The sequence below is a fragment of the Protopterus annectens genome, chromosome 7.part0 (genome assembly GCF_019279795.1).
Source record: "Protopterus annectens isolate FY-2018-M chromosome 7.part0, PAN1.0, whole genome shotgun sequence".
Lineage (NCBI taxonomy): Eukaryota > Metazoa > Chordata > Ceratodontiformes > Protopteridae > Protopterus > Protopterus annectens.
This window is the reverse complement of record NC_056739.1, coordinates 1,196,289,694-1,196,315,381: the sequence shown is the minus strand read 5'-3', so window position 1 is coordinate 1,196,315,381 and position 25,688 is coordinate 1,196,289,694. Positions and strand designations below refer to the sequence as shown.

The 25,688-nt window shown below is 41.3% G+C and overlaps 1 protein-coding gene across 2 annotated transcripts in view; it reads left to right on the top strand.

Moving 5' to 3' along the window:
- CPEB1 (cytoplasmic polyadenylation element binding protein 1) overlaps window positions 1–24,460 on the top strand; it is a 2,007,200-nt gene extending 1,982,740 nt beyond the window's left edge. For both annotated transcript variants that reach the window (XM_044077812.1, XM_044077811.1), the window contains exon 11: window positions 22,967–24,460. In XM_044077812.1, the coding sequence (XP_043933747.1) occupies window positions 22,967–23,077 (111 nt within the window). In that variant the 3' untranslated portion in view covers window positions 23,078–24,460. The remainder of the gene's footprint in view (window positions 1–22,966) is intronic.
- Window positions 24,461–25,688: the final 1,228 nt, after the last annotated feature.

Below are 25,688 nucleotides of genomic sequence, written 5' to 3'. Positions count from 1 at the left end.
TTTGGAGATTACCAAGGTTTGTTTATAAGTTCCATGATGATCCGTTTCATGGCCTTGCAGACCAGGCTCGTTAGGCTAATGGGGTGGTAGTTCCCAGGGTCCGTGGTGGCTCTCTCTTTATGGAGTGGGATAACAGTTGCTGTGTGCCATTCAATGGGCACAAAGCCAGAGGTGAGGCTATGATTGAACATGGTGCTTAGGTGGGGTGCCAATTCATTCTGTAGTTCATGTAGAACGCAGCCTGGGATGGATGCTGTGTTCTTGGCTTTGGAGTGTGTGGTTTTTACCTATGCAGCTGTGATTATAAGAACTTTGCATTCTTCCATTATAGAGATGGGCCCTTTAGGAGGTGAAAGGGGGGGTAAAGTTAGCACTGAACCTATCTGCCAGGATGTTGGCAATATCAGTTGGCTCTGTATATTTAGTGCTATTGTGCTGTAACTTAGCAGATCTGAGTGTTGCCATTGAGACTGACATAGCTATAGAATGCTTTGTAGTTATCTTTAGAATCAGTGGCGATTTTGTTTTCATAACTAGCTTTGGAGGATTTTAAGGGATCTCAGCGTCTTACTGAGGCTGACCAGGGAATTCCTCCAATCATGGGAATTTACTCTTTTGCAACAGTCCTTCTGTTGTAGAGTTTGTTTATGGCAGGTGACTACCAGATTGGCTTCCTTTTTTTGAAGGATAGCATCTTCGTTCTGTTAGGGATAGCATGATCCATGCACTCGTAAGTGCTTATAAAGTGCATTTGTGTAGGATTCAACAGTCATACTTCTCTTGTCCGTCTGCATGGGTGTCCTGAGGTTTGCCACTTCTGTCTTAAGCATGAAGTTGGAGAAATTTTTTGTGGTGGTTTCCCTAATGGGGGGGGCGGGATGTGGATGTCTAGGGTGATTAGCTTGTGGTCGGATCTTACCAACGAGGAATTGACCTCTGGTGTGGAACACTGGTCACCCATGTTGGTAATGAGCAGGTCTAGGATACTGCTGCCCCTGGTGGGGGTGTGGATAAGTTGATTCAAGGCGTTGGAATTTATGCATTCCAGAAAACGTTGAGCAAAAGAGTTGGTACACGAGTAGTTTTCCCAGTTAATGGTGGGGTAGTTGAAGTCGCCCATTATTAGGGTGTTGGGTTGTACCCTAATATTTTCCAGTGTATCAAGAAATGAGGAGTTGGAATCCTGGGGCATGGTGGGGGATCTGTAGCAAGTTACAATTTGGATTGTGGTCTTGCCCAGAGTTAGTTGCACTTGGGTAATCTTGGATGCATTATGCTGAGCAACTAGCCTGCAGGTGTGAATATTCTTAATGAGTATGGACACGCCTCCACCTATAGTGTTTCAGTCCAGGTTAGGTGGCCGATAAGGTGTGATATGTATTATAGCCTGGTAATGCAGGGGTGCTCTCTGGAGCCTTGAACCAGGTCTCTGTCACTGTACAGATGTCATTGTTCTCCATTTTAAGGAGTGCCTTGAGTGAATGCATTTTGAGGTTTAGACTTCTAGCATTGAGTAGCATTACCGTCAGATTTTACTTGCTTATACCTTTTACGGTGGTGAATTTGTCATTTGAACCTTGCCTAAAAAGACACTATAGGGGTGGCAAGAGCCTTAGCCAGTATCCGGAATCCCAAGGGCGACAGGTGCAGGCCATCTCTGGCAAAACATTGTAGTCTGTCGATCATGTCATCCCAGGCAGACAGCTACTGGATCCCCTTAGAATGACACCAGAAGCTTAGCCAATTGTTGGTCAGTCATTTTGTCCTTGTACTGTGGTATCATTCTAGGTGATGGCAGGATGCTACTCAGGGCTAGGGTCATACCTGCCTGGGCTGCAAGATCGGAGAGCTCCTCCATGACTCTCTTCATGTTGTCCAGGGAAGTACGTCTCAGGTCATTTACACCAACATGGACAATGACAGTCATATTTGTACTTGTGGAGTGACCTGAGTGCGTGCGTTGTGGCAGATCCTGGCACCCAACAGGCAGCTGACAGTAACTTTCTCCTTGTTTAGCCTGGTGAGTGGAACATCAGTGTGCCTGATTATAATCCCCTAGGACTTGAGTGTTGGGTACGTTGTTATGCCTTATGGGCTGTGGTTGAGTGGCACACTGAGTTTGTGGGCTACGTGTCTTTTGGGTTGTGTTGGGGGGGTGGAGGTTGCGTGCGTTTCTGCTTTGGAGGTCTCTGTTGCTTGAGCAGATTTTTGAGAGCCTCCATGAATGTAGGTGTGTGTTTTGTTTTGTGCATTTTGGTGGTGTAAGTTTTGAGGGACTATATGATGTGTGGTGCAAGTGTTTACCTTTCCTCGACTGTCTTGTCTAGTCTTAGGTGAAGAGAGCTTTGCTTCCAGTTTGGCTATATAAGTGCATCTCTCTCAGGTTGTAGTGTTGGGTGGTAGGAGGAGAGGGTTGTCTGTGTACATGAGGCAATTGCTGCATTGCCCCAAGATGCCCAGATTTATCAGGTAGACAGGAGAAAACACTGGGAGCTGACCCTTAGACATGCCTGGATAGGTGCTTATTTATTAAGTACTAAAAACTGTTTTCCTCCAGATGTGCGAGGAAAGTTGAGTGCTGTAGTAATTTGTAGCTTATTTACTGCTTACAAGTTCTGAATAAGTGCTGAGCTCAAAGAAACAGATTTGAGTGCTAAAACTAAAAAAAAACTGGCTAGGTCTAAGAGAAAATTTGAAGTGCAAACTTTACCGCGCTGGGAATAGTTTAACCGTATCTAAGCAGCGATGCATAGTGTATTTTTTTTTGGTTTTTTTTAATACAACAGTAGCAAATGAGCACACTCCTGCTACTAGGGTGCAGGTGAACCTTCTCCAAAAAAAGATGGTCTGAATTAGTGCCCAAGTTATACAAACAAAGCTAGATTCAGCAGGTCTGAATTTAGTCTGTGCTACAGCAAACAAGGCGTACCAATTTCAGAAGGAAACAGTTTGAATAAGCAGGCACAGTAATCCTTTAACCAGATATTCCCAGCTCAGAAGGGCAGAATCTAGCCTCTCCTCCATACCTCTCAACCTGGAAACATAAAAAATCTGGACAAGGCCCATGAAAAATAGGTACAAATCTGTACGCTGATTAACATCAGATTTGCATACATAATTAAGTAACCCCGCCCACTCCACTGGAATTGTGGGCCAACCAAAATATGGCACCAGTGTCCCCCTGCAGCCATTCCAATGTCCCATTACCTGGCTTTTTCATCCCATTTACCATAAACACTAATGTGTGCATACTGCTTTACTTCTACAATGATTATTGGGATTTTATTTTTAAATTTTATAGCACAATGCACAAACACTAAGACATCTGCTAAACAAGGCTGCTAAACAAAGCAATACTGTCTCACAATGAAAATAGACTTGGCATTAAAACTCACATTCATTGAAACAGCATTGAAACACACACCATAGCCAAAGAAAATGCATCTGGCCAGTGGTGGATAAAGATTACCTTTGGGCTGTTTTCATATCATTGGCCCCTTGCACACAAAACAAGAAACATACATGTGTTCTTTGATGCACCTTCCTGACTTTATTACATTATAATCCTTGTATAATACAGCACACTTGTTAGAGCACATTTTAAATTTATTGTTTCTACATTTTTTCCAGTAGACAATAAAACAAAATGCATGAACCAATAATGACAAAACTGTCCAATTCACAACTTGTCCATCATAAAAGTCTACTTCCACACCCACGTTGTGTGTATATATATATATATATCTATCTCAAAATAGAATGACATTGTAAGCCATAGGCATCTTGCACAGCTTCTCGCACTTATTTTCAATTTCAGTTTTATTTTTTTTGGGGGGGTGGGGGGGGGAGACAGACATTTTGGAAAGTTGCTAGAATAAAATGTGTTACAATACATTCCACTGCCAAGTCCTGAACCCTGGCCCCCCTGTACACTACAGTCAGAACAACATACCACTATGCCAAATCAGCGGTTTCCTGAAAGATAGGAAGACAAACTTAAATGGCTATCATTTAGTGAATTCAGTTCTCACTTCTCACCATAGCTTTGAACTTCTTAGCACAAAAAACCTAGACAAAGCCAATAATACAGCCCGAAAATTGGGACAAATTTGAAATACTGTTCTTATAAACTTAGAAAATTACTAGAATAAAGCGTTTTGTTACTATTTATTTTCTGAAGAATATGAAGTCTGAAATTCAAATGCCTGTCATTATTTAGTGAATTAAATCTGTAATTTGCCACACAAAATTCTGAAAACCACAGATTTTATAAGTAACAGATCAAAATATGAGGCATGAATTCGCAAGTCATGGTGGCTAGGGACTTTAGGCTCTTTTAACCTTGCACCCAAGGTACAGGGCTTGAGCCTGAGTACCTCTATGGACAGCCCATAACACACATGACAAAACCAGGCTGGCATTTTATCTCCCAGTAAAGTTTCAAGACAGTGGTTCATAATGCTGTGTCTGCAGCACTGACTGGATATAATCTGATATCCCTTTCTTACTTCTCCACAGTTGCATTTGTGCACTCTTATCTGCAGCAACTTAGGAATCCACAGATTTGTTAAGACTTTATTTTCATTCAAAAAGTTTAATCAGCTGCAATAATCAACTGAAAATAGCAATAGATGCAGTTAGTTTTTTTTCTGTTATTGCTCCATCCATATGAAACTTCCATTTCTTTTGTGTGTGCAACTGCTATACTTTTGCAAGCATCAACAGATCTTTTAAAAAGTAGTTTCTATTTGCTTATTCATAAAAGCTTGTGGTTAATGTCCTGCTTTATCATAGAATGGTATCCTCACAGCATTGGTATGACTGTTGGTATCTAGCCATTTTTAAGGTAGACTATCATTTAATGTTTGTTGCCTCACTGGATGAATGTCATACATGAGTTCTGTATCCCATTCAAGTTCAATCACTTTACAAAACACACACTCAAGCAGTGCTATATAAAATAAAAACAAGCAAAAAGAGGAAAAAAGGAATAAAATTTGTAAACAAGTCATTTTCTAAGAAACGCCAAACTATTAAAATCAATCGTTCATTCAGATAACTATATATTAGTGTGAACCAAACAAATGTAAGGAAGAGCTCAGACACCCGCTATTAAAAAAAAAATTACAATAATATAGAACCTAAAAATTGGGCCAAAATTCAGCAAGTTGTGGCATGCAGTCTTGAAATTAAGAATTGCACCAATGTTACAAGCCCACCACATAGTCTATTAGCAACAAGCAATAGCAAAGACAGTGCCAAAGAGCTTTAGTCTACAGACGCAAACCATGTATGACCAGCGATCAAACATCTTCATCATGTAACAGCAGTCTGAAAACAAATTCAAAGAAATGGATTAAGTAAATTACACACACACCAAACCTGCTTGCCCCAAAATGCAGGATGCGGCTGCTATAAACCAGTCCTGCTCACTGAAATAAATCCACTCCTGCTTGCTGCTCGCTCTTGAGGCTGCTATATCCAACTCCAAAACGGTCCTGCTCACTGAAATAAATCCACGGCTGCTATAAAACAGTCCTGCAGCTGCTCACTGAAATAAATCCACTCCTGCTTGTTGCTCGCTCTTGCGGCTGCCACTGCTTATCCAAATCCAAAACCGTCCGATAAATGCATAATACATGCTGCTGCTAATACGATCCAAATGTTTCCCGCTTGCCGGAAATGATGACGTGAGCTCAAGGAGCTCAATTCCGACTGGCTGATAGCCCTGACGGAGCTGACATCATCGCACACGTGATGACGTCAGCTCTGACAGCGCGAACTTTGAAAAAATTAAAACTAAAAAAAAAAAAAAATCAGAAATGAAGGGGTGCCACTCGGGAATCGTGACACCCCTTCATTTGGACCACAAAACTCAGTAAAAACCGAGTAAATCAGTATGGTTGAGAGGTCTGCTGTCCTCCCACAAGTGCAGACCACAAACCTTCTTAATGTAAAATAACTGGCCTGAAGCCCAAGTGCTTAAACCAAAAGGCTTAGAATAACAAGTTATAATTTAATCAGGCTACTACCAAGCGGTAATAAATGCAGCAGAATAAATACAATTGAGTGCTTTTTAAGAAGAGGCAAAAGCAAAATAAAGTGCAATTTTTTTTTTGTTAGTAAAGTGCAAAGAGAGCAGGAGGAGGAACAGAAGACTGGTACATGCAGGCAGAGACTCCATCTAGGTCTCGGCCATCATCTACCCAAAAGGCCCCCTTTCTGGACAAGCCAGGTAGTCTGTAACTACCTACCCATACTCTCAGAAATTCCTCTTTCTCCACACCTTTCCCATTTCCTCTTTTCTTGGACAAGCATAACCACAGGCAAGTGGGTTCTGTCCATTGTCCAAAATGGCTATTTTATGATTTGAAAATCCATACCTCCGATGGGTATCCCACAACCCCATTTGTATCTTTCCACAGGTGATTCAAGACTTGATTTCATAGGGAGCCATGCAGGTAGTTCCCTCCCTGGAAAGAGGAAAAGGGCTTTTATTCCATGATTTAGTCCCCAGGAAATATGGTCTTTGGAGATCATTTTTAGACTTAACCCAGCTCAATCTTGATCTAAAACTCCACTTTCAGGATGCTCACTCTATAAACTCTTTCCCGTCTTACTTCCTCAGGCTTTTCTGGTTCCCCTAGACATCGAGTGCTTACCCTCATATTCCCCTTCACCATCTTTGGGACATTTTTACAGTTTTCTGTTGCTTCCTCTCATTTTCAGTTGTTTTGCCCTTTGGACTCTACAGCTCCAAGGGTATTCACAAAATGTTTGGCTCCTGTCACAGCCTTCTGCAGACTACAGGGAATTCGTATCTGCCCTTACCTAGACCTGCTTATTCAAGCAAAACATCCAGATATCCTGCAACAGAACTTTAAAACCACCATCTCCTTGCTCCTAAGTCTAGGATTCACTGTCATTGACAACAAGCCTTCCCTTACCCCTTCTCAGGACCAGGTTTTCTTGGGCTGCAGTATAAGGAGAGACCTTATGATGACCTTTCTGCCTTTTGAAAAAATGCAGTCTCTTCTGACTGACTTCCAGCAGTTGCTTCCTTTTACCTCACTGACAGCCAGAGAGTTCCTCAGGATGCTAGGGTTTGTGGCTTCTGTTATACCAGTGCTGCCCTAGCCAAACGTCACATGTGAAAGTTCCAGTGGTATCTGAAAACACTCTGGTCTCAGCACGCTCACCCTCTAGAGTTCTTCCACTCATACCTTGCCTGAAGAAGGAATTGCTTTGGTGGAGTCAACAAATATCTGAATCGAGGACTCCCCCTTCAGCCACCTCATCCAATTCAGCGAGCTATTTACAAATGCCTCAGACCTGTCATGGAGAGCAACATTGCAGAACCTAAAGGTTCAAGGCCTGTAGCCTTCGCTAAGGAAGCAACACATCAGCATCAGAGATGAGGGCTCTGATTCTGGCCCTTCAAGCCTTCCATTCATCTCTTCAGCCAGGTCCCTTGAAACTGTTTGCAGACAACACCACAGTACTTTCATATGTGAACAAACCAGAGGGCAAAGTCTTGCCTACTCTGCAGGTTAGCATGCTAAGCCTGGGAGACTGCCGTACAAGCAACGGTCACATTAACAGCTGCTTACATTCCCTCAGATCAAAATATTCTAGCAGATGCACTGAGCAGGTCCATGACAGAAGCCCAGGAATGGATGATCCATAGGGATGTTTCTGGGCATTCACCAGTGGGGTACACCTGAAATAGATCTTTTGCCTCCCCTCTGAACAACTTCCAAAATTTTGTGCCAGAGCCCCACATCCTCTGGTATTGAAAGTGGATGCCCCGTCATTCTCATGGAAGAGGATGTTTCTCTATGCATTTCCCCTTCCCACTTAGAATGTTCTGCTGAATATTCAGCAAGACAACCCAGAAATCTTGCTGGTTGACCCTCTTTTGGCCAAGACAGCATTGGTTCCATCTTCTGCAATTAAACAAGGTCCGTCATCACAAGTTACCTCACAGGGTGGATCTTCTCACCCAAGACTAGATGTCTTGCTCACCCACATTTAACAAAACTTAATCTGACTCTGTGGGTCCTTTCAGACACCTTTTCTCTGAGGATGTGCTTCTAGTCCGCCAGGAAGCCCAATACAAGGAGATCTTACTTATCCAAATGAAAGAGGTTCTCCATCTGGCGTCTTAACAAGCAACTAGATCCATTTTCAGTGGATATACCCTTAGTCTTATTTGTGAGAGCTGTTTAAGGCTCGATTGGCTTATTCAGTTAAACCCCACTTATCGGCCATTTCTGCATGTTTGCCTTTATTTTTTCCTTTAGCTTCTAGGCTAGAAGTTCAGCCTTTTCTCCGGGATTTGAATTTTGTTCTGAAAAACTTGACACCCTTTGAACCTGCAGCTTCAGCTTCTTTGAAATTTTGTACATAGAAAACTGTTTTACTGATGGCCATCACTTCTGCTAGAAGAGTTTCTGAACAACCTTCAATGGCTTCACAACCCTTTCTAATTTTCTACAGGGATAGGGTGTCTTTTCATACCAGCCCTTCTTTCATGTTTCTTTAGTGCTTAATCACTTGGCCCTTAACCAATCTATTCACATGCCTACCTTTTTCCCAACTCAAAACTCAAGCGAAAAGGTGCTTCACACCTTGGATGTACATAGACAACTATTTTTTTTTAACCCGAGTAAGACCAAATCCTTTAGAAAGTCTGAGCAACTGTTTTTATTTTCACCCAGGGCACTGGGGAAACCTGTCTCTAAACAATTTCCTCCTGCATCTCTAGTGCCATTTCTCCGTTACATGTCTCGGGGAAAACGCACACTTCTTGGTTAAAGCCCATTCCACTAGAGCTGTAGCCTCCTGTGGGTCCTCCTTCAAGGGTCTAGACACTGCCTCTATCCTTAAAGCAGCTACTTGGTCCTCTGTCCACACCAGACCTCTCAACCAATACCGATTTACTCGGTTTTTACTGAGTTTTGGGGGTCCAAATGAAGGGGTGTCACGATTCCCGAGTGGCACCCCTTCATTTCTGATTTTTTTTCTTTTAGTTTTATTAATTTTTTCAAAGTTCGCGCTGTCAGAGCTGACGTCATCACGTGCGCGATGTCAGCTCCGTCAGGGCTATCAGCCAGTCGGAATTGAGCTTCTTGAGCTCACGTCATCATTTCTGGCAAGCGGGAAACATTTGGATCGTATTAGCAGCAGCAGCATGTATTATGCATTTATCGGACCGTTTTGGATTTGGATATAGCAGCGACAGCTGCAAGAGCGAGCAAACAAGCAGGAGTCTATTTATTTCAGCGAGCAGCTGCAGGACTGTTTTATAGCAGCCGTGGATTTATTTCAGTGAGCAGGGCCGTTTTGGAGTTGGATATAGCAGCCGCAAGAGCGAGCAACAAGCAGGAGTGGATTTATTTCAGCGAGCAGGACTGGTTTATAGCATCCCGCATTTTGGGGCAAGCAGGTTTGGTGTGTGTGTGTGTAATTTACTTAATCCATTTCTTTGAATTTGTTTTCAGACTGCTGTTACATGATGAAGACGTTTGATCGCTGGTCATAGATGGTTTGCGTCTGTAGACTAAAGCTCTTTGGCACTGTCTGCTATTACTTGTTGCTAATAGACTATGTGGTGGGCTTGTAACATTGGTACAATTCTTAAATTCAAGACTGCATGCCACAACTTGCTGAATTTTGGCCCAATTTTTAGGTTCTATATTGTAATTTTTTTTTAATAGCGGGTGTCTATCTGAGCTCTTCCTTACATTTGTTTGGTTCACACTAATATATAGTTATCTGAATGAACGATTGATTTTAATAGTTTGTCGTTTCTTAGAATATGACTTATTTACAAATTTTATTCCTTTTTTCCCTGAAATTTGTTTGCTTGTTTTTATTTTATATAGCATTGCTTGAGTGTGTGTTTTGTAAAGTGCTTGAACATGTACTTGAATGGGATACAGAACTCTCATTTATGACATGTTCATCCAGTGAGGCAACAAACATTAAATGATAGTCTACCTTAAAAATGGCTAGATACCAACAGTCATACCAATGCTGTGAGGATACCATTCTATGATAAAGCAGGACATTAACCACAAGCTTTTATGAATAAGCAAATAGAAACTACTTTTTAAAAGATCTGTTGATGCTTGCAAAAGTATAGCAGTTGCACACACAAAAGAAATGGAAGTTTCATATGGATAGAGCAATAACAGAAAAAAACTAACTGCATCTATTGCTATTTTCAGTTGATTATTGCAGCTGACTAAACTTTTTGAATGAAAATAAAGTCCAACAAATCTGTGGATTCCTAAGTTGCTGCAGATAAGAGTGCACAAATGCAACTGTGGAGAAGTAAGAAAGGGATATCAGATTATATCCAGTCAGTGCTGCAGACACAGCATTATGAACCACTGTCTTGAAACTTTACTGGGAGATAAAATGTCAGCCTGGTTTTGCCATGTGTGTTATGGGCTGTCCATAGAGGTACTCAGGCTCAAGCCCTGTACCTTGGGTACAAGGTTAAAAGAGCCTAAAGTCCCTAGCCACCATGACTTGTGAATTCATGCCTCATATTTTGATCTGTTACTTATAAAATCTGTGGTTTTCAGTATTTTTTGTGGCAAATTACAGATTGAATTCACTAAATAATGACAGGCATTTGAATTTCAGACTTCATATTCTTCAGAAAATAAATAGTAACACAAAACATTTTCTAGTAATTTTCTAAGTTTATAAAGAACAGTATTTGAAATTTGTCCCAGTTTTGGGGCTGTATTCCCCCCCATTATTGGCTTTGTCCGGCTTTTTTGTGCTAAGAAGTTCAGATCTATGGTGAGAAGTGAGAACTGAATTCACTAAATGATAGCCATTTAAGTTTCAGTCTTCCTATCTTTCAGGAAACCGCTGATTTGGCATAGTGGTATGTTGCTCTGACTGTAGTGCACAGGGGCCTGGGTTCAGGACTTGGTAGTAAAATGTATCGTTATAACACCACATTTTATTCTAGCAACTTTCCAAAATGTCTGTCCACCCCCCCCCCCCAAAAAAAAACATTTATTGGTTCATGCATTTTGTTTTATTGTCTACTGGAAAAAATGTTCAAACAATAAATTTAAAATGTGCTCTAACAAGTGTGCTGTATTGTACAAGGATTGTAATGTAATAGTCAGGAAGGTGCATCAAAGAACACATGTATGTTTCTTGTTTTGTGTGCAAGGGGCCAATGATATGAAAACAGCCCAAAGGTAATCTTTATCCACCACTGGCCAGATGCATTTTCTTTGGCTATGGTGTGTGTTTCAATGCTGTTTCAATGAATGTGAGTTTTAATGCCAAGTCTGTTTTCATTGTGAGACAGTATTGCTTTGTTTAGCAGCCTTGTTTAGCAGATGTCTTAGTGTTTGTGCATTGTGCTATAAAATTTAAAAATAAAATCCCAATAATCATTGTAGAAGTAAAGCAGTATGCACACATTAGTGTTTATAGTAAATGGGGTGAAAAAGCCAGGTAATGGGACATTGGAATGGCTGCAGGGGGACGCTGGTGCCATATTTTGGTTGCCCCACAATTCCAGTGGAGTGGGTGGGGTTACTTAATTATGTATGCAAATTTGATGTTAATTAGCGTACAGATTTGTACCTATTTTTCATGGGCCTTGTTCAGATTTTTTATGTTTCCAGGTTGAGAGGTATGGTCCACACCTTCACAAAACACTACAAATTGGACTCTGACTCTAGATCCAGAGCAGGTTTTGCCAGGGCAATTATACATGGTTTCATGGAGACCTCCTGTGCGCCAACCTCCCTTTCCCACCCATGAGTTTTGGTACTTTACCTCATGTTATGAATATTGCAACATGGGAATAGAAAGACACAGAATAGTTGTGTGAAATCTTACCAAAACTATTGATGTCTTTCTCTTTCATGTTGTATTATTCTGTCCCATCCAACTTCCTCCTTGGTTCATGGTTTTCTTTGATATTTGGTTTACCTCTTATCCTTGGACTGGTGTTCTGACAGGGGAATTCAGTTCTGAGGATGGTGTGTGCAGAAGTCACTTTTATGGCCTACATTGGCTGCATCCTATGTGCAACATCGCAAGTACCTCGCAGTAGCCTAAGTCTTTGGTATACTGGCCGGGTGTTCGGGTTGCTTCGGTGGGAAATCCATGTTATGAATACTGCAACATGGAAGAGGGCATCTATGGTTATGGTAAGATTTTGCGCAACTGTTCTTCTGTATTCTCTATTTCTTTGCAACAACTAGTAGTCTACTGAATATCTGCGAAAATTTGAACCAACAGCATGTTAACACAACAGAACCAGATGACAACATTGGTCCTTTTGAGAGCTAATCAGTCCTTGATCTACACTATCCATGTGCAACTTTTTGCATTTCTATGATGTCCCCCTCAAAGACATTACTTTTTTCTGGAACTGTATAGGAGGAGACTGTAGCTTGGCCACTGGAGCTCCATCTCCAGATAAAATACTCCTAGAAGGGGTAGTTAATGTGCACAAAATGGACGTATGGAAATGTTTCAATACATTTAAAGATACTAGAATGGAAGTGAGGTGCCAGCACCATTTGCACAGGCCTCTGCTTTTGGGTATATAGAATGTATAGAACACGAGTGTAATAGTACAACAAAAAGCTGACCCATATGCACTTTCTTTTTTCTCTATCCTGCACTAGGTAGCTGTTCCCTTGGCTGCATTTTATAGGGAATATAGTGCTTAGACCTGGCAAGTTTACACATGTCAACATAACAGCTGTATCTTTTAAACTTGGCATACATTGTTTCCTGTCAGTGATTCTGAACCAGCAGCAGGGCTGTTATCAAAACTTGAGGAAGACGGGAAAAACTTTTAAGCCAAATGCCACATATGCTGAAGCATGCTTACGACAAAGTAGATTTGGTCTGCGGTAGTAGTATGATGACATGCCTGGCTATGATAAGAAATCTATCTTGGACGTCAGAGCTGAGGTAATGGATGCTTCAGTCTCCATAGACACATTTGGAAAACTGTTTGATGACATTTTAGAATTTCTGGAGAGTAAAAAAAAAAAAACTGTCAAATTTCACACACACACACACACACACACACACCCAAGTTTCAGTAAATTTCTTAGGCAGTATGAAGCCATTTTAAAGGATGCCTCCCATTACTTGGAGGCCATATAATATAGGACACTTACAGCCCCTCTCCACTCCTGCATCAGAATCAGTCAAAAGGTGCAACAAGAGAGATCCTTATGACTACTACTGTCTGGGTCCATCGCCTGTGTCCTTTCTTAATTTCTCTGAGAGGTAGTTTCACTTACTATTTAGAAGTCTGTAGGACTGGTACTTCAGAAATAGGAATGGGTTCTGAAGAATCTTCTGTCCGGGTTGTACTGCAGAGTTACAGCACAAGTTCTTTTCAGGTTTAATACCATAAATACTCCTGTAACACATTTAGGAAACATTGGCTTTGATAACAGTTATCAAAAGTAATGCAGTGTATCCCAAAACACCACACAGACTGTACTGCAGACTTTCCTTCTTGCCAGAGAAAGGTTAAAGCTAGAGGAGTATTAGATTTGTCAAGTCTGAAGTGATTTGTGACGAGAAGTGTGAACTGTCAACTCCAAAGTTAGTATTTCATAGTCAGAGCTTTCTGCAGTTCTGGATATGGAGGATGTCTGTTTTTATATACCCCAAACCAATTCACACATGAATGAGTTTGCAAGTTGATAATTCGTAATTTGCACGGCTCCAGTTTGGTCTGTCTACAGCCCCAAGAGCATTTATAAAATGTTTGGCACAAGTTTATACTTATCTAAAGAAACTGGTAACAATCTCAATATTTAGACAAATGTATAGTGGCAGGATCCAAAGAATTGCCTTCTTTCTAACCTGTGTCTATGATAGCTGTCTTGCAAGCTTAGAGTATAACTGACAAATGTAATACTGTTCTCTGTTTAATTTTGTTATGGCATGAGAAAAAATCTAGAGTAGAATCCCTTTGTTACCTGGGATATGTTGTATTACCTCAAGTAACTGATTAAAGTCAGTTTCCTGAATCTTTTTTTGGAGTATTTATAGTTTTCAATCTGAACTCTTATTTGTGCTTGACAATATAGTACAACCCTGACTGATTCTTCAGAACCCATTGCCATTTCTGAAGTATCTTTTTTGGGAGAGTAGATAGACTTTGAAATGTGTTTAATGCAGGAAAAAACAAGCCCCAACAGTTGATGCAGGATATGTCTTGAATTCACATTTTTAAACCATTACAGTATCTTGGATAACTGTTGTGCAGGTTATGATGCCTCATGCACAGCTACATACAGGGAAATGAGCAGATCTTAAAAACTTAGAACCAAGTCCACTTACTCCTTTACGAATGCTCTCTCTTCCAACTCCAAGTCAGTCAGAATTTGGTTTGCCATCAAAACCTTGAAAGGCATCTCATTGAACGTCTGATGGAAAGTACAGTTGCAAAGATGCACATTGCCAAACCTGAATACTACGAATCCGTAATAATGAATGCAAAGCATGATTCTTTATTTTGGGTTCGGCATTGTGACTGGAGATCACTGTACAGTGAGGACCAGGGAATTTACCATTTTCCTCACTGTAGTGCAGTCTGAGTTGGTATGTATAATTTGCCGGGGGGGCAAATAGTAAATGTGTGCTGTTGAGGTGAAATATGGCACATTGAGCTGCATATCCTGGATGTCTGGTGTCATCTTCCATTCTGTCGAATAATGTCAAATGTGGATGTCGGGAAAAGGATTTTCAACGTGTCAGTCTGAAAACATTTTTGATGTGGGTAGTTGAAATTAATAAATGTCTGTGTATTTCAAACTTTTGATGGTAAATCTCAGAATTTCTGTATTGGCAGTATCCCCTTACACTAATGAAAGGAATACACTTCAAACTGCAATACAATACTTGACAGATTTTGTGATTATGTTTGTGAGCTCAGACTTGGAAATGTTTCAGTTCATTATTTTTGCATTCCTCAGAAAGGTGCTTTGTCCTGAACAAGATCAAGGAAGTCTCTGGTGACAGGTTTTCAAGACAACTTCCTCCTCTGATCACTGCAGATCAGCACAGCAATGATGTGGTATGTCAATAAGCATGGGATACCAAGTCTTTCTAGATGTCCTTCCATGTCACTGTTTCAGAGTTCTTTACAATAGGGATCCCCTGCCAAGGGTAACCCAACATCCAGACTATACAAAATCCACTCTGCACTGTAGAGGTAGCAGATTAAAAAGTATTTCGAATAACACAGTAATAAGATGTAACAAACTAAAATAAGAACTTTAATATGAAAAAAGGCCACACAAAATACCATATGCCACTCTACAATACCAAGTGATTTTTTGAAGTTGTTAAAGCTTCCCTGGGAGCTTGTAATTTGGACGGTGTAGTTCATAGGTTCATAGATTAGTACTAGGATAACTGCCCTTGTGAGCCATTTTAAGCCTAGCCAATTATCCCCTGTGAGATTCAAACCCTGTACCTTGTGTTTGTAAGGCAAACATCTTAACCATTAGGCCACTCTTAGTTGCCTCTGCTTGGTGGGTTTTCAGTATACAGAAGCTTTTAGGTTGTAATGGGTACACCATATGTCACATGTATGGTTCTTGCGTGAAGCATAAAGGAGGATGTCCAGATGTACCATCCTCAGAACTTTGCCACCAGTCTATACTCCAGCTTCAGTGGTCTGTCTGAATGCTAATTTATCTGCTGGTTTCTGACACTTTCAGATAAATGACCTGTTTTTTTTTTCTTATCTTAGTTTTGCCTTGTTTTCTGGTTGTTGGGTTTCATGTTGTCCAGAAAGGGGAAATACCAGTGCGGGAGACCATCCCCATAAAGATGGCCACGCGCAGTATTTGTCCTGTTTAGGCGCTTCCCATGACCATTAGACCCATTATAAGAGTACAACACCCCATTTCATATGTACCTCACAAGTCATCTGCAACAGCTGGAAAGGCCGCAGAAATACCTCACTAAAAGAATCATAGGCCTAAAGCAGATGCCGTATGCTGACAGTCTAAAAAAACTCCAGCTGTACTCTGTGGCATATCGTCTACTCAGAGGCAATCTCCACTTAACATACAAGGCCATGTCAAACCCTGAGCTATTGGATATGTTCCATTTAAAGAAATCCCAATCCATCAGAGCCACACGCTCCAGGGATCTAAACCTTATCACAATGTACAAAACATGCTGGAGGGATATGTTCCTGACCCAGAGACTCCCCATACTCTGGAATAGACTTGCCTATACATGTCAAGCAGAGCGCCTCCGCCTCCTTGGCCCTCTTCAAAAGGAACATTGACGATTGGATGGGAGATAGGAAATTCATCCCAGGGAATCACGTCAGTCTTCCTGCTAGACAGGAGTCCAGGGAAGTAAATAGTGGGAAGAAATATCCAGACTATTCTGGCTAGTCTTGTATAGGCCCTAGGGTCGATAGCCTAGTACCAACCTATGAACCTATAAAGCTTGCTAGATTTGTCAAGCTTTCATCCCTAAAACGTTGCAGAGTCTTTCTTCCCTTGTCATTTGCTGACGGAACCAATTACTTAAACTGTTGATTATAGATTTTCCTGGCCCAAGGGAAAGCTGTCCATGAAGAAAAAGGCCAAGAAAGTTCAGTCTGATTCTTTGGCTGTACCACCTCCACCAGACATCTTTCATGGCTGGTAAAAGCCCAGAGAATACTCAGGTTTCTTTTTCTGATTCCTCTGCTGCGACCACTTTGGAGGGCGGCATGGATCTGATGCCACACATGTCCATAGTCAAGTACTAGACTAAGTTGCCCTTGTGGGCAGTTTTTAGCTTTGCCAATTACCCCATGTAAAAGTCCAACCCTGCACCTTGTGTCTGTAAGGTAAACACCTTAGCCATTATAGCAACCTCCCACCCATGGAGGTTTTGCAGATGTCTTCTTCGGATGTATAGTGGGAACTGTGGCTGGTTATTACAGAAAGGCATATGGATGCTCCTCAAATTTTAGTGAGGAAAGAGGGTCCAACTACCATTGAGTGTTGTCAGGGCTCAGCACCTTCAGCACCTTCAAAACTTAAGACAGACATCCCACTTAAAACGATGCAAAAAGTAAACACATTTCGCATGCTCCAAAAGAACCTCAGAGTGAATGGCAACATTTTGCTTCAAGGCCTGTTTAATATCCTTATGGCTGTTAAGCCTCTACAAGATGTTTCTTTTTCTGCTCCTCCTTGGTCTTACCCCACTTGAGACCCAGGGAGTAGGATTCTTCTGAGGCGGTCACTGCTGATTCTGATGAGACCCTTACTTATTCCTCCCAGATTTCTTTGCCACTTGACTGTGGTTCTGAGGAAAAAGTCCATCATTCCTGACTCTCCTTTTGAGGAGATATCATTTTGTGATGCTATTTCCAGGTTAATGGAATTTTTCAAATGGGACTGTGCTTGTCTGATATTCAGAAGAGGGTACAACAAGCTTCTACAGATAGTCTCCTAGGCCCTCTGCTGTTCCTCCTGCTCTTGCTGCCTTGCTGGATGCTTTTTCCACTGCTTCTCAGGCTCCTGATTCCCAACCCTGTTTCCAAAAAAAAACTGATGGGTTTTATAAAGTGCCTGAGAACTGCAAGTTTCTTATAAGTGTCCCTTGGGTGTCAGTTGCTTCTGGTAAGCCCTCCAAATTGTTGCATTCTGCTAAGTTGCTTCCATCTGATAAGGATAGCAGAACCATGGAGAAGGCTGTGTGAAAAGGTGTGTACGTCTGCTGTCCTACCTTTAGCTGTCAGCTGTCAAGACACATGGCTAGATATGTTTGGGCTCTTCTCCCTCAAGCCTGTTGGGCTATTTCTTATCTCCCTGATTCGGAGGGGAAGGCTTCTGCTATTCCCTTGCTAGGGATGTCCTCCCAAGTAGCTTGCCATTCTATTAAATGTAGCTATGATGCAGCTGATGCTTCTCTTGGGCTGTTGCTTTTGGATCTGTTTTGAGGTATTCCTTGTTCAAAATTCAGCCTTTACCTGATATCAAGGCTAAGCTGAATGGTGCTTCTCTGTATAAGCATTTTTTTTTTGGTGCTGCTGCTCTGGAGTTTAAGTCCCTGCAAGGAAAGGTCAAGACTTTGCAGGAGTTGAAGCATATTTTTGTTCCCCCAAGCCCAAGCTTCAAAGGAATTATCCTAATAATCCTGCTTTTTTGTCTGTAGACACTCGCTTTGTCCCCAACAGTAAAAAGGGTGGTGAAAGTGCTCACCCTGCTAAGGCTACCCCATCTCCTACTCAGAAGCTTCCCTTTTCTTGACAAGCCAGGTGCTGTCTGACCTTCTTTGTCCTGTTCTCAGTCACATTCCTTTTTCTCTACGTCTTTCTCTGTCCCTTCCTATCGGGCTAAAGATTACCCAAGACTCCTGGGTTCTTTCAATAATTTCCCAGGGTTATTTACATGGTTTGGAAATCTCTTCCCCTTTTTTGGGCATTCCTCAGTCTCTTCAGGAACAACTGCCCTTTTTCCCCAGAGATACTTCAAGACATGTTTGCTCAGGGAACTATTCAGGAAGTTCCAACTCCTCAGAGGGGTAAGGGGGTTTAATTCCAGGATGATAGTCCCCAGGTAAGAAGGCACCTGGAGACCCATTCTGGATCGCTCTCAAACACCTTTTTGAAGGTCCCTTCCTTTCCGATGTTGTCCTTTCAAACCTTGTTTCCATTGAGTCTTCCTCAGGCTTTTCTAGTTTCCCTGCATCTCAGGGATGCTTATCTTCACATTCCTATTCATCTCCTTTTCAGGGAGTTTTTACGTTTCTCTGCTTACTGACATTTTCAGTTCTCTGCTTTGCCCTTTGACCTGTCTAATGCCCCAAGGGTCTTCACCAAATGCCTCGCTCCTGCAGTTGCTCTTTGCAGGCTAAGGGGGGATGCATGTCTTTCCCTAACTGGATGACCTGATTATTCAGGCCTCATCACAAGAGGTCTTACTTCAGCATCTAGACTTTACCATTTCTGTCTTGCAAAACCCTGGGGTTTATTGTACATTTACAGAAGTAATTCCTGACTCGTCTGGATCATGTTTTTCTGAGATGCAGGATCCAGACTGTTCCAGTGCTGGCATCACTGCCTCCTCCCAAGGCATTAGCTCTCATTGCTTTCTTTCAATCTCTTCTTCCTCTGGCTTCAGTAACAGCCAGAGGATTTCTGAGGACTCTGGGTTACATGGTTTCTGCCATTCCTATGCTCCTTGTAGCCAAGTTCCACATGAGAAAACTCAGGTATTTCTAAAGTCAGTTTGGCTTCCGCATTCTCATCCTTTAGATTTTTTTAGTCCGTCTACTTACCTGCCTCAGGCTTCAAGTTCAGTGGTGGATTCATCAGTTATCCCAGAGCCTAGGGTTTCCTTTTCAACCTGCATTCCCCACTAAGGAACTTTTCACAGATACCTCAGACGTGGGATGGGGGCCTCCCTCAGCCTGCTGAAGGTGCAGGGCCTTTGGTCGCTTTGACAAAAGCAAGACCACATTAGTGTCAGAGATGAGAGTTCTGCAGGCTCTTCATTTACTTTTTCTTCCAGGGCACCTAAAGATTCTCAGACAATTCCATAGTGATGTGGTATGTCAAGCAAGGGTGGACAAGGTCTTGTTTCCTATGCAGATTAGCCCTTCGTGTTTGCCACCTGGCTATCCAGTATCAGGTGATTTTTCAGGCAGTTTATATTCTCTCAGATCAGAACATAGTGGCAGATTCTCTGAGCAGGTCCATAAAACAATCCCATGAGTGGATGTTTCACAGGGAGTTGTTTCTGGACATTGTCCACCAGTGAGGTACTCAAGTAGATCTTTTTGCCTCTCCTCTGAATAGGCAACTTCTTCTATTTTGTGCCCGTCTGGCTTGGAAGGTGGACGCCCTCTCTCTTTTTCTTGGAAAGTGATGTTTCTCCTCTTCCTCTCATTCCAAAAGTCTTGTTCAGGATAAAACAGGATCCTTCCAATATCTTTCTGGTGACTCCCTTTTGGCCTCGACAGTATTGGTTCCCCTCTTATGCATCTTTCCAATGGCAATCCTCAAGTTTCCTCACATGGTTGACCTACTCATACAAGACAAGGGTGCTTTCACCCATCCCCATCTGTCCACTCTTCAAGTGGTATTGTGGGTTGATGCAGTTTTGATTCCCTACAGACACCTTTTTTCTGAAGACACTTTGGGTCCTGTAAGAAGCCAGGAAACAACCCAGTACTAGGAAATATTACTTATCCAAATGGAAGAGCTTTTCTGTTTGGTGTCTTTCTTGTAACATGGATGCAGTTACTGTGGATGTTCCTATGGTTCAAATTTTGTGTGAAATGCTCGATGTTGGGTTGGTATAGTCTTTTAAGGCCCACCTGTCAGCTATCTCTGCTTGTCTGACTCCTCTTTTAGCCTCTAGATTTGAGGCCAAACAGTTTCTTAAAGGCATCCTTCACATTAGGCCTCCCAGGAAGCCTCTCTCTCCTTTCTGGGACCTTAAGTTTGTTTTAGAAAAAATGACTGGTCTCCTTTTGCGCCTGCTGCTTGTTTCCTTACAACCTTTTTCTTGGGAGACTGTATCTTTTGCCCCTTACTCCTTCCAGACAGATGTCTAGTTGCAAGTCCTTGTGGCTGTATAGCAAGGTGGAGTTCTTTGCTGCTCCTCAACTGTTTTTCTGTTTTGTTCTGACAAGACTTGAGATGGTATAGAAAATGGATGCATTTCATTCTGAAGAATCTGGATCTGATGTCTTTATATCCCCATGATTCAAAAAGTCTTAAAGTAAAATAGGGTAGAACAGTTTTGCTTGTCCCAGCCTAACCAATACAGTGATGGTTCTCTAATGCAACTTGTGTATTCTTTCACTGTGGCTAATCCCATAAGGAAGGGATTACATTGTTAACAGCAGGTCAGAGTCCATCATCCCAGCATTAAATCTCTGAACCCATTATCTTTGAGGAATGGATAGTTAGTGCCATTGAATGAGTGCTAGTACTTGTGACCTAGGTGACAGTTCTGTTAGCAGTTCATGCCCTGATGGTGGTTGCCCAGGGGAGGAGTAGTGAGATTTACCCCACTGGCTTCTTGTTTTAGCTGGAGTAAGGCATTGCATTGAGGGGTTTCCTTGCACAAGGGGACAGGCTCACTTGATCCTGTCACACACACACACGAGAGTCTGCATTGCGAAAGCCTATGGCATACCAGCAGCTTGGAGGGTAAGACTTAAAGTAAATGCTCCAGTTCCTTAATATGCAAATTGGTTTCCACATTTGTTTGCTTGACTCGCCTATTGGAATGAATCTGGTGAAGGACACTTGCCCTGGGAAAGGGACTGGTCTGTAGGGCAGTCAGAGGAGGGGGCAGGCCTTGACCAATGTAGGAGACAAGCCAAAAAAGTTTGCTTGGATTTTTTTTCCAGTAATTTTGTTCTGTGCAGATATCCCACACTTTCATAGAGGTAGAAACCAACCACTGGGGAAGTCCTGCATTGATAGGAAGAGACCTTTTAGTAGTGAATTTTTGTTTACTACATTGTCCATCTGGGTTGTGGCCCATTTTCGTTGAAGGACTAAGGAGAAAAACTTCATATACAGAATATATTGATAGATGTAGATCCTGTGAACTATCCAGTACCAAGTTTTGGGGATTTTTTTAAACTTTAAATCTTGCTTATTCCTCTGAAGAGCATCATGTTACTGTTCTAGCTTGCATCACAGTTTTGCCTGAAATAGCAATTAATCTGTCGAGTTCTGTATAGATGGACCTACACTTAAGGCATTTTGGAAGACAGATTCCACCACATGGGACCTTAATTGTTGGTTTAACTCTGAAGCAACAGATTCCATTTCTGTTAAATTTATTTCATGTAAATCTTTCTTGTACCTGTTGTACCTCTTACCTCGTTGCAGAAAATAAGAGCTACAAGCAATATGCAAACCTCATTACATTGCGTTTCACATGTTCCTGAAGACTAGCCTTCCTGTCGTAGCAAGGGTAGTACTAGCATCACTGTATTTCTTTGTATTCAGACCACCAACATACTAGGGAACATTTTAAGACTTCAGATGTTCGGTCTGTTCAGATAAATCAGAACTCGCTCTTTCAGAAATAGAAATCAACTCCATCTTTAAACATAGCTTGCTTGTCACCAAGCATACCTAGTCCCAGTTATTGGCCTGTTGTATTGCATTTTGCTTTAAGTAGAGCAAAATGAGAGACCGTTTTAAAGCTCATTCTGTAAGTGCAACAGCCACCTCCGCAGCATATTTGAGGTTTGCCTCCTCGTAGAACATAGAAGCTGCTACTCACTGCTCTCTGTATTTTCACAAAACACTGCAAGCTAGTAACTCTGTCTAGAATTAGGGCAGGTTTTGACATGACCCTCTATAAGGCATATGCTGACCTTTCGTGTTCCAAGAGATATTATCCTGTTCTAAATGCTAAGTAAATGTAAAGACTGAACTGTAGGTGACATTCCCTGAAGAAAAGTACAGTTGTATAAAATTCTGTATTAGACCTTCAAGGAGAGGTCACTGATAGTACAGCTACCCACCCTGTAAGTCTCCCTGATATTTTGGGGTACGTAGGTAGAGGTGTGTATAAAAAGTGTATTAGAGACCGATTGTAGTTACTGTTCTTCGTTCTTTTACTAATGCTTTCACCAGTTTTACCTGTGCAGTATATCTTGCACAGCTCTAGGGTGAATACCTCACACAAATCCAGTTTTGTGGCCTTTTTCCTAAATCAGCATATGTGGTCAAATTATTGCCAGTATTGCTCAAACACCAGTTGATGGAGGAATGCATATGTAGCTTTGATCTTCAGATCAGTTTTGTTACGCAGTTAAATGTAATATTGTGAACTGTGAACCAGTATTTGGGTTGAGGCTCTAATTGATTATTTGATTAGTGTTGTAATTTTTTCAGACTGAAAATGTTTGCATTTTTGTTTAATGTGATGTTTAAATCTTTCTGCAGGTATGCTTCAAGTATTACTGCCGCTCCTGTTGGCACTGGCAACATTCTATGGAGATTCTACGCCATCACAGGCCTTTGATGCGTAACCAAAAAAACAGAGACTCCAGTTAAGACTGACAGTGTGCGCACCTCAGTGTATGAAGAATGACATTCATAGCTGCTAAGCGTTGAGAAGACAGCGCCAGCTCCAGACTGGGAACAGGCAGTTGAGGCTGGGGAAAAGGAGATTCACTGTATTGCACTTGGCGTATGTGTGTGTATGTTTGTACATATACATGCAGCTTTATTTTTTTTTCTTTTTTGGGGAGAGGTAGATTTGTCAAACACCTTCACTTAGTAAATTGTTGGGTGGTGTTTATAAGCCTATAAGCCCCATTGCCAGCTTGCAGTTCCCAGACTTCCTCACAAGACCCCCCACCCCCACCCTGAACAGTGAAGATGAGAAAAGCCAGAGGTCAGAAGGTCTTTAAGCAGAGGTTTGCTACATTTTTTTTAAATATAGATTTTTCTTTTTTACACATTCCTTGCATACTTATGGAAGCCTGCAGGTATCATTGCAATTCCATGTTTTGCAAAAAAAAAAGAGAAACTCTGAAAATACAGTGCCTTTTGGTTAACCCCCTTCCCCTTTCCCTCCCCATCTGAACTACATAAACTTTTAGTGTTCAGTTGGTGTATTTTACTCAACAGAAGAGCACTTGCTCTTAATTTAACAATCATATTCAGAATTTTACGCGGAAAGTTTTTACAGATTCTTTTTACACTCTTAAAACGGTTTTAGTCAGTGATATCAAACGATAAGTATGAGACCATTTTTCACCTTCTGGCAGCTTTTAACATATCCCCTTTTTATGTCTGGGGCTGCTAATATTTTTGAGAACAGTGCTGCTGTTGTAAATTAAAATGTTTGCAAGCATAAAAAATATGTATCAGTGCATATCTTGTATCTTAACTAAAGTGTCAGATTAATAGACATAAACAGCTGGGTAACTGGTGGCTGAGCTCGTGTATATAGTTTTAATAATTTGTTGCACTTTTTAATTTGCACTTAAGGGAGAGTACTCTAGGTAGAGGTTTTTAAAATCACAATTCACGGAATCTTTTTTGGTACTTGAGGCTTAGACATTTAAAAATTAAGGAGCTGCAGTTTCTTTTTGGATATAATGCTTTATTTTTCTTTTCGTCTGACTGAAAGAATGTTTATGCAGCTGGCTGAGATGCTACTGGAGAGAACTCAGCTAGAAAGGAGGTTACTCCTAATTTATTTTTTCAGAAACTCTGTGCCAAAGAAAGTGTCCATTTTTATTATAAATATTTTTTTCTTTTCCTGCTGTGCTGTTAATGCCTTGTTGCCTGACCCAGCTGCAGTCTGAGTGTTTGCAAGGTCTCTACCTCATAGGGGTTCATATTTGAGACTGCAGTTACTATTACATGTGGAGTAAAACTGTAACTTTCCTCAATTGTTTGGCACAAAATAAATGTGTTAAAGCAGCATTCCTGGCATTGTGTGTGGTAATTTCTCTACATTTATGGCCTTTGCTGGAGGTAAATGCATGCCCGTTAACTGCTGTAGCCATACAGTGGATGTTACTGTTGCAAACCGAGTTCAGATTTATTAGTTTGAAATTGAATTGTTTGGCACAAAATAGATGTGTTAAAGCAGTATTCCTGGCATTGTGTGTGGTAATTTCTCTACATTTATAGCCTTCAGTTGAGGTAAATGCAAGCCTGTTGGCTGCTGTAGCCATACAGTGGATGTTAGTGTTGCAAACCAAGTTCAGATTTGAGTCAGTTTTTGAAACTGTGATAAATGTTATGGCTTAGAGAAAGCTTTGCTTTGCATCTTTTCAAGGTGCTTGCATGTTTGGAATTGTGTATCCTGCATAAAGAGGCAGTGTAAAAAAAAATTAGGTGCAACTTCATGGGTCATTGCTCAAACAGTGGCAGCAGTGTCCTAGTACCAAAGTTATTGCACTTGGGTTTCTTCACTTGCAAGCATCTCTCACTAGTGAAAGTATCCCCTCCCATAGGATTCTTGTCATCTCAAAACTGGTTCAAGCTTTTAAAAACTGTTGCTTTTCTGATAAATTATATGTGTTTAAGCAAGCTTATCTACACCTTTAAAGCCATCTGGGGGGCAGTCAGTAGGACCTTTGTTTACTTTTATATCCTTCACTTGGAAATGGTATTGAATTAAAAGGATCGCTTTGTGTTTCTAGCCATACCCTTTTAGTAAAAGGTGCAGTCATTGGCTGTCTGACTTGGGTGCTGTGTATGCAAAATGGATTTCAGCTGATAGTTCAGATCAGTTTTGTGTACTACCGCCCTTCTATTCTAGGACCTTCTATACAAAACAAAAAATCCGCCTAGATGCTTATCAGGGTGCATACTTTTATATCCCCGTGTAAGGAGCTGTTTGAAGTTAGTGCACGTTTTTTTTTTTTTTTTGCTAGATATGTTGGGGAATTGATACTTTGACAACACAGAGTGTGACCTATTTTGACCAGTTCTAGTTTGAACAGTGGTGCTGCTGCCATTTTAAATGGCTTAATATTGTGTGGCTGCTTGGAATGTGAGTTTACTGAGCAGAATTGTGCTATGTCGGTTGCATCATCTAATTGGTATTTCTGTACTTCGGATTTTGTTTACACAGTACATAAAATTACGTACTCATTTCACTTGTAACACTTAATGTACAGTAAAGAGGAACTCTGGGTGCTAG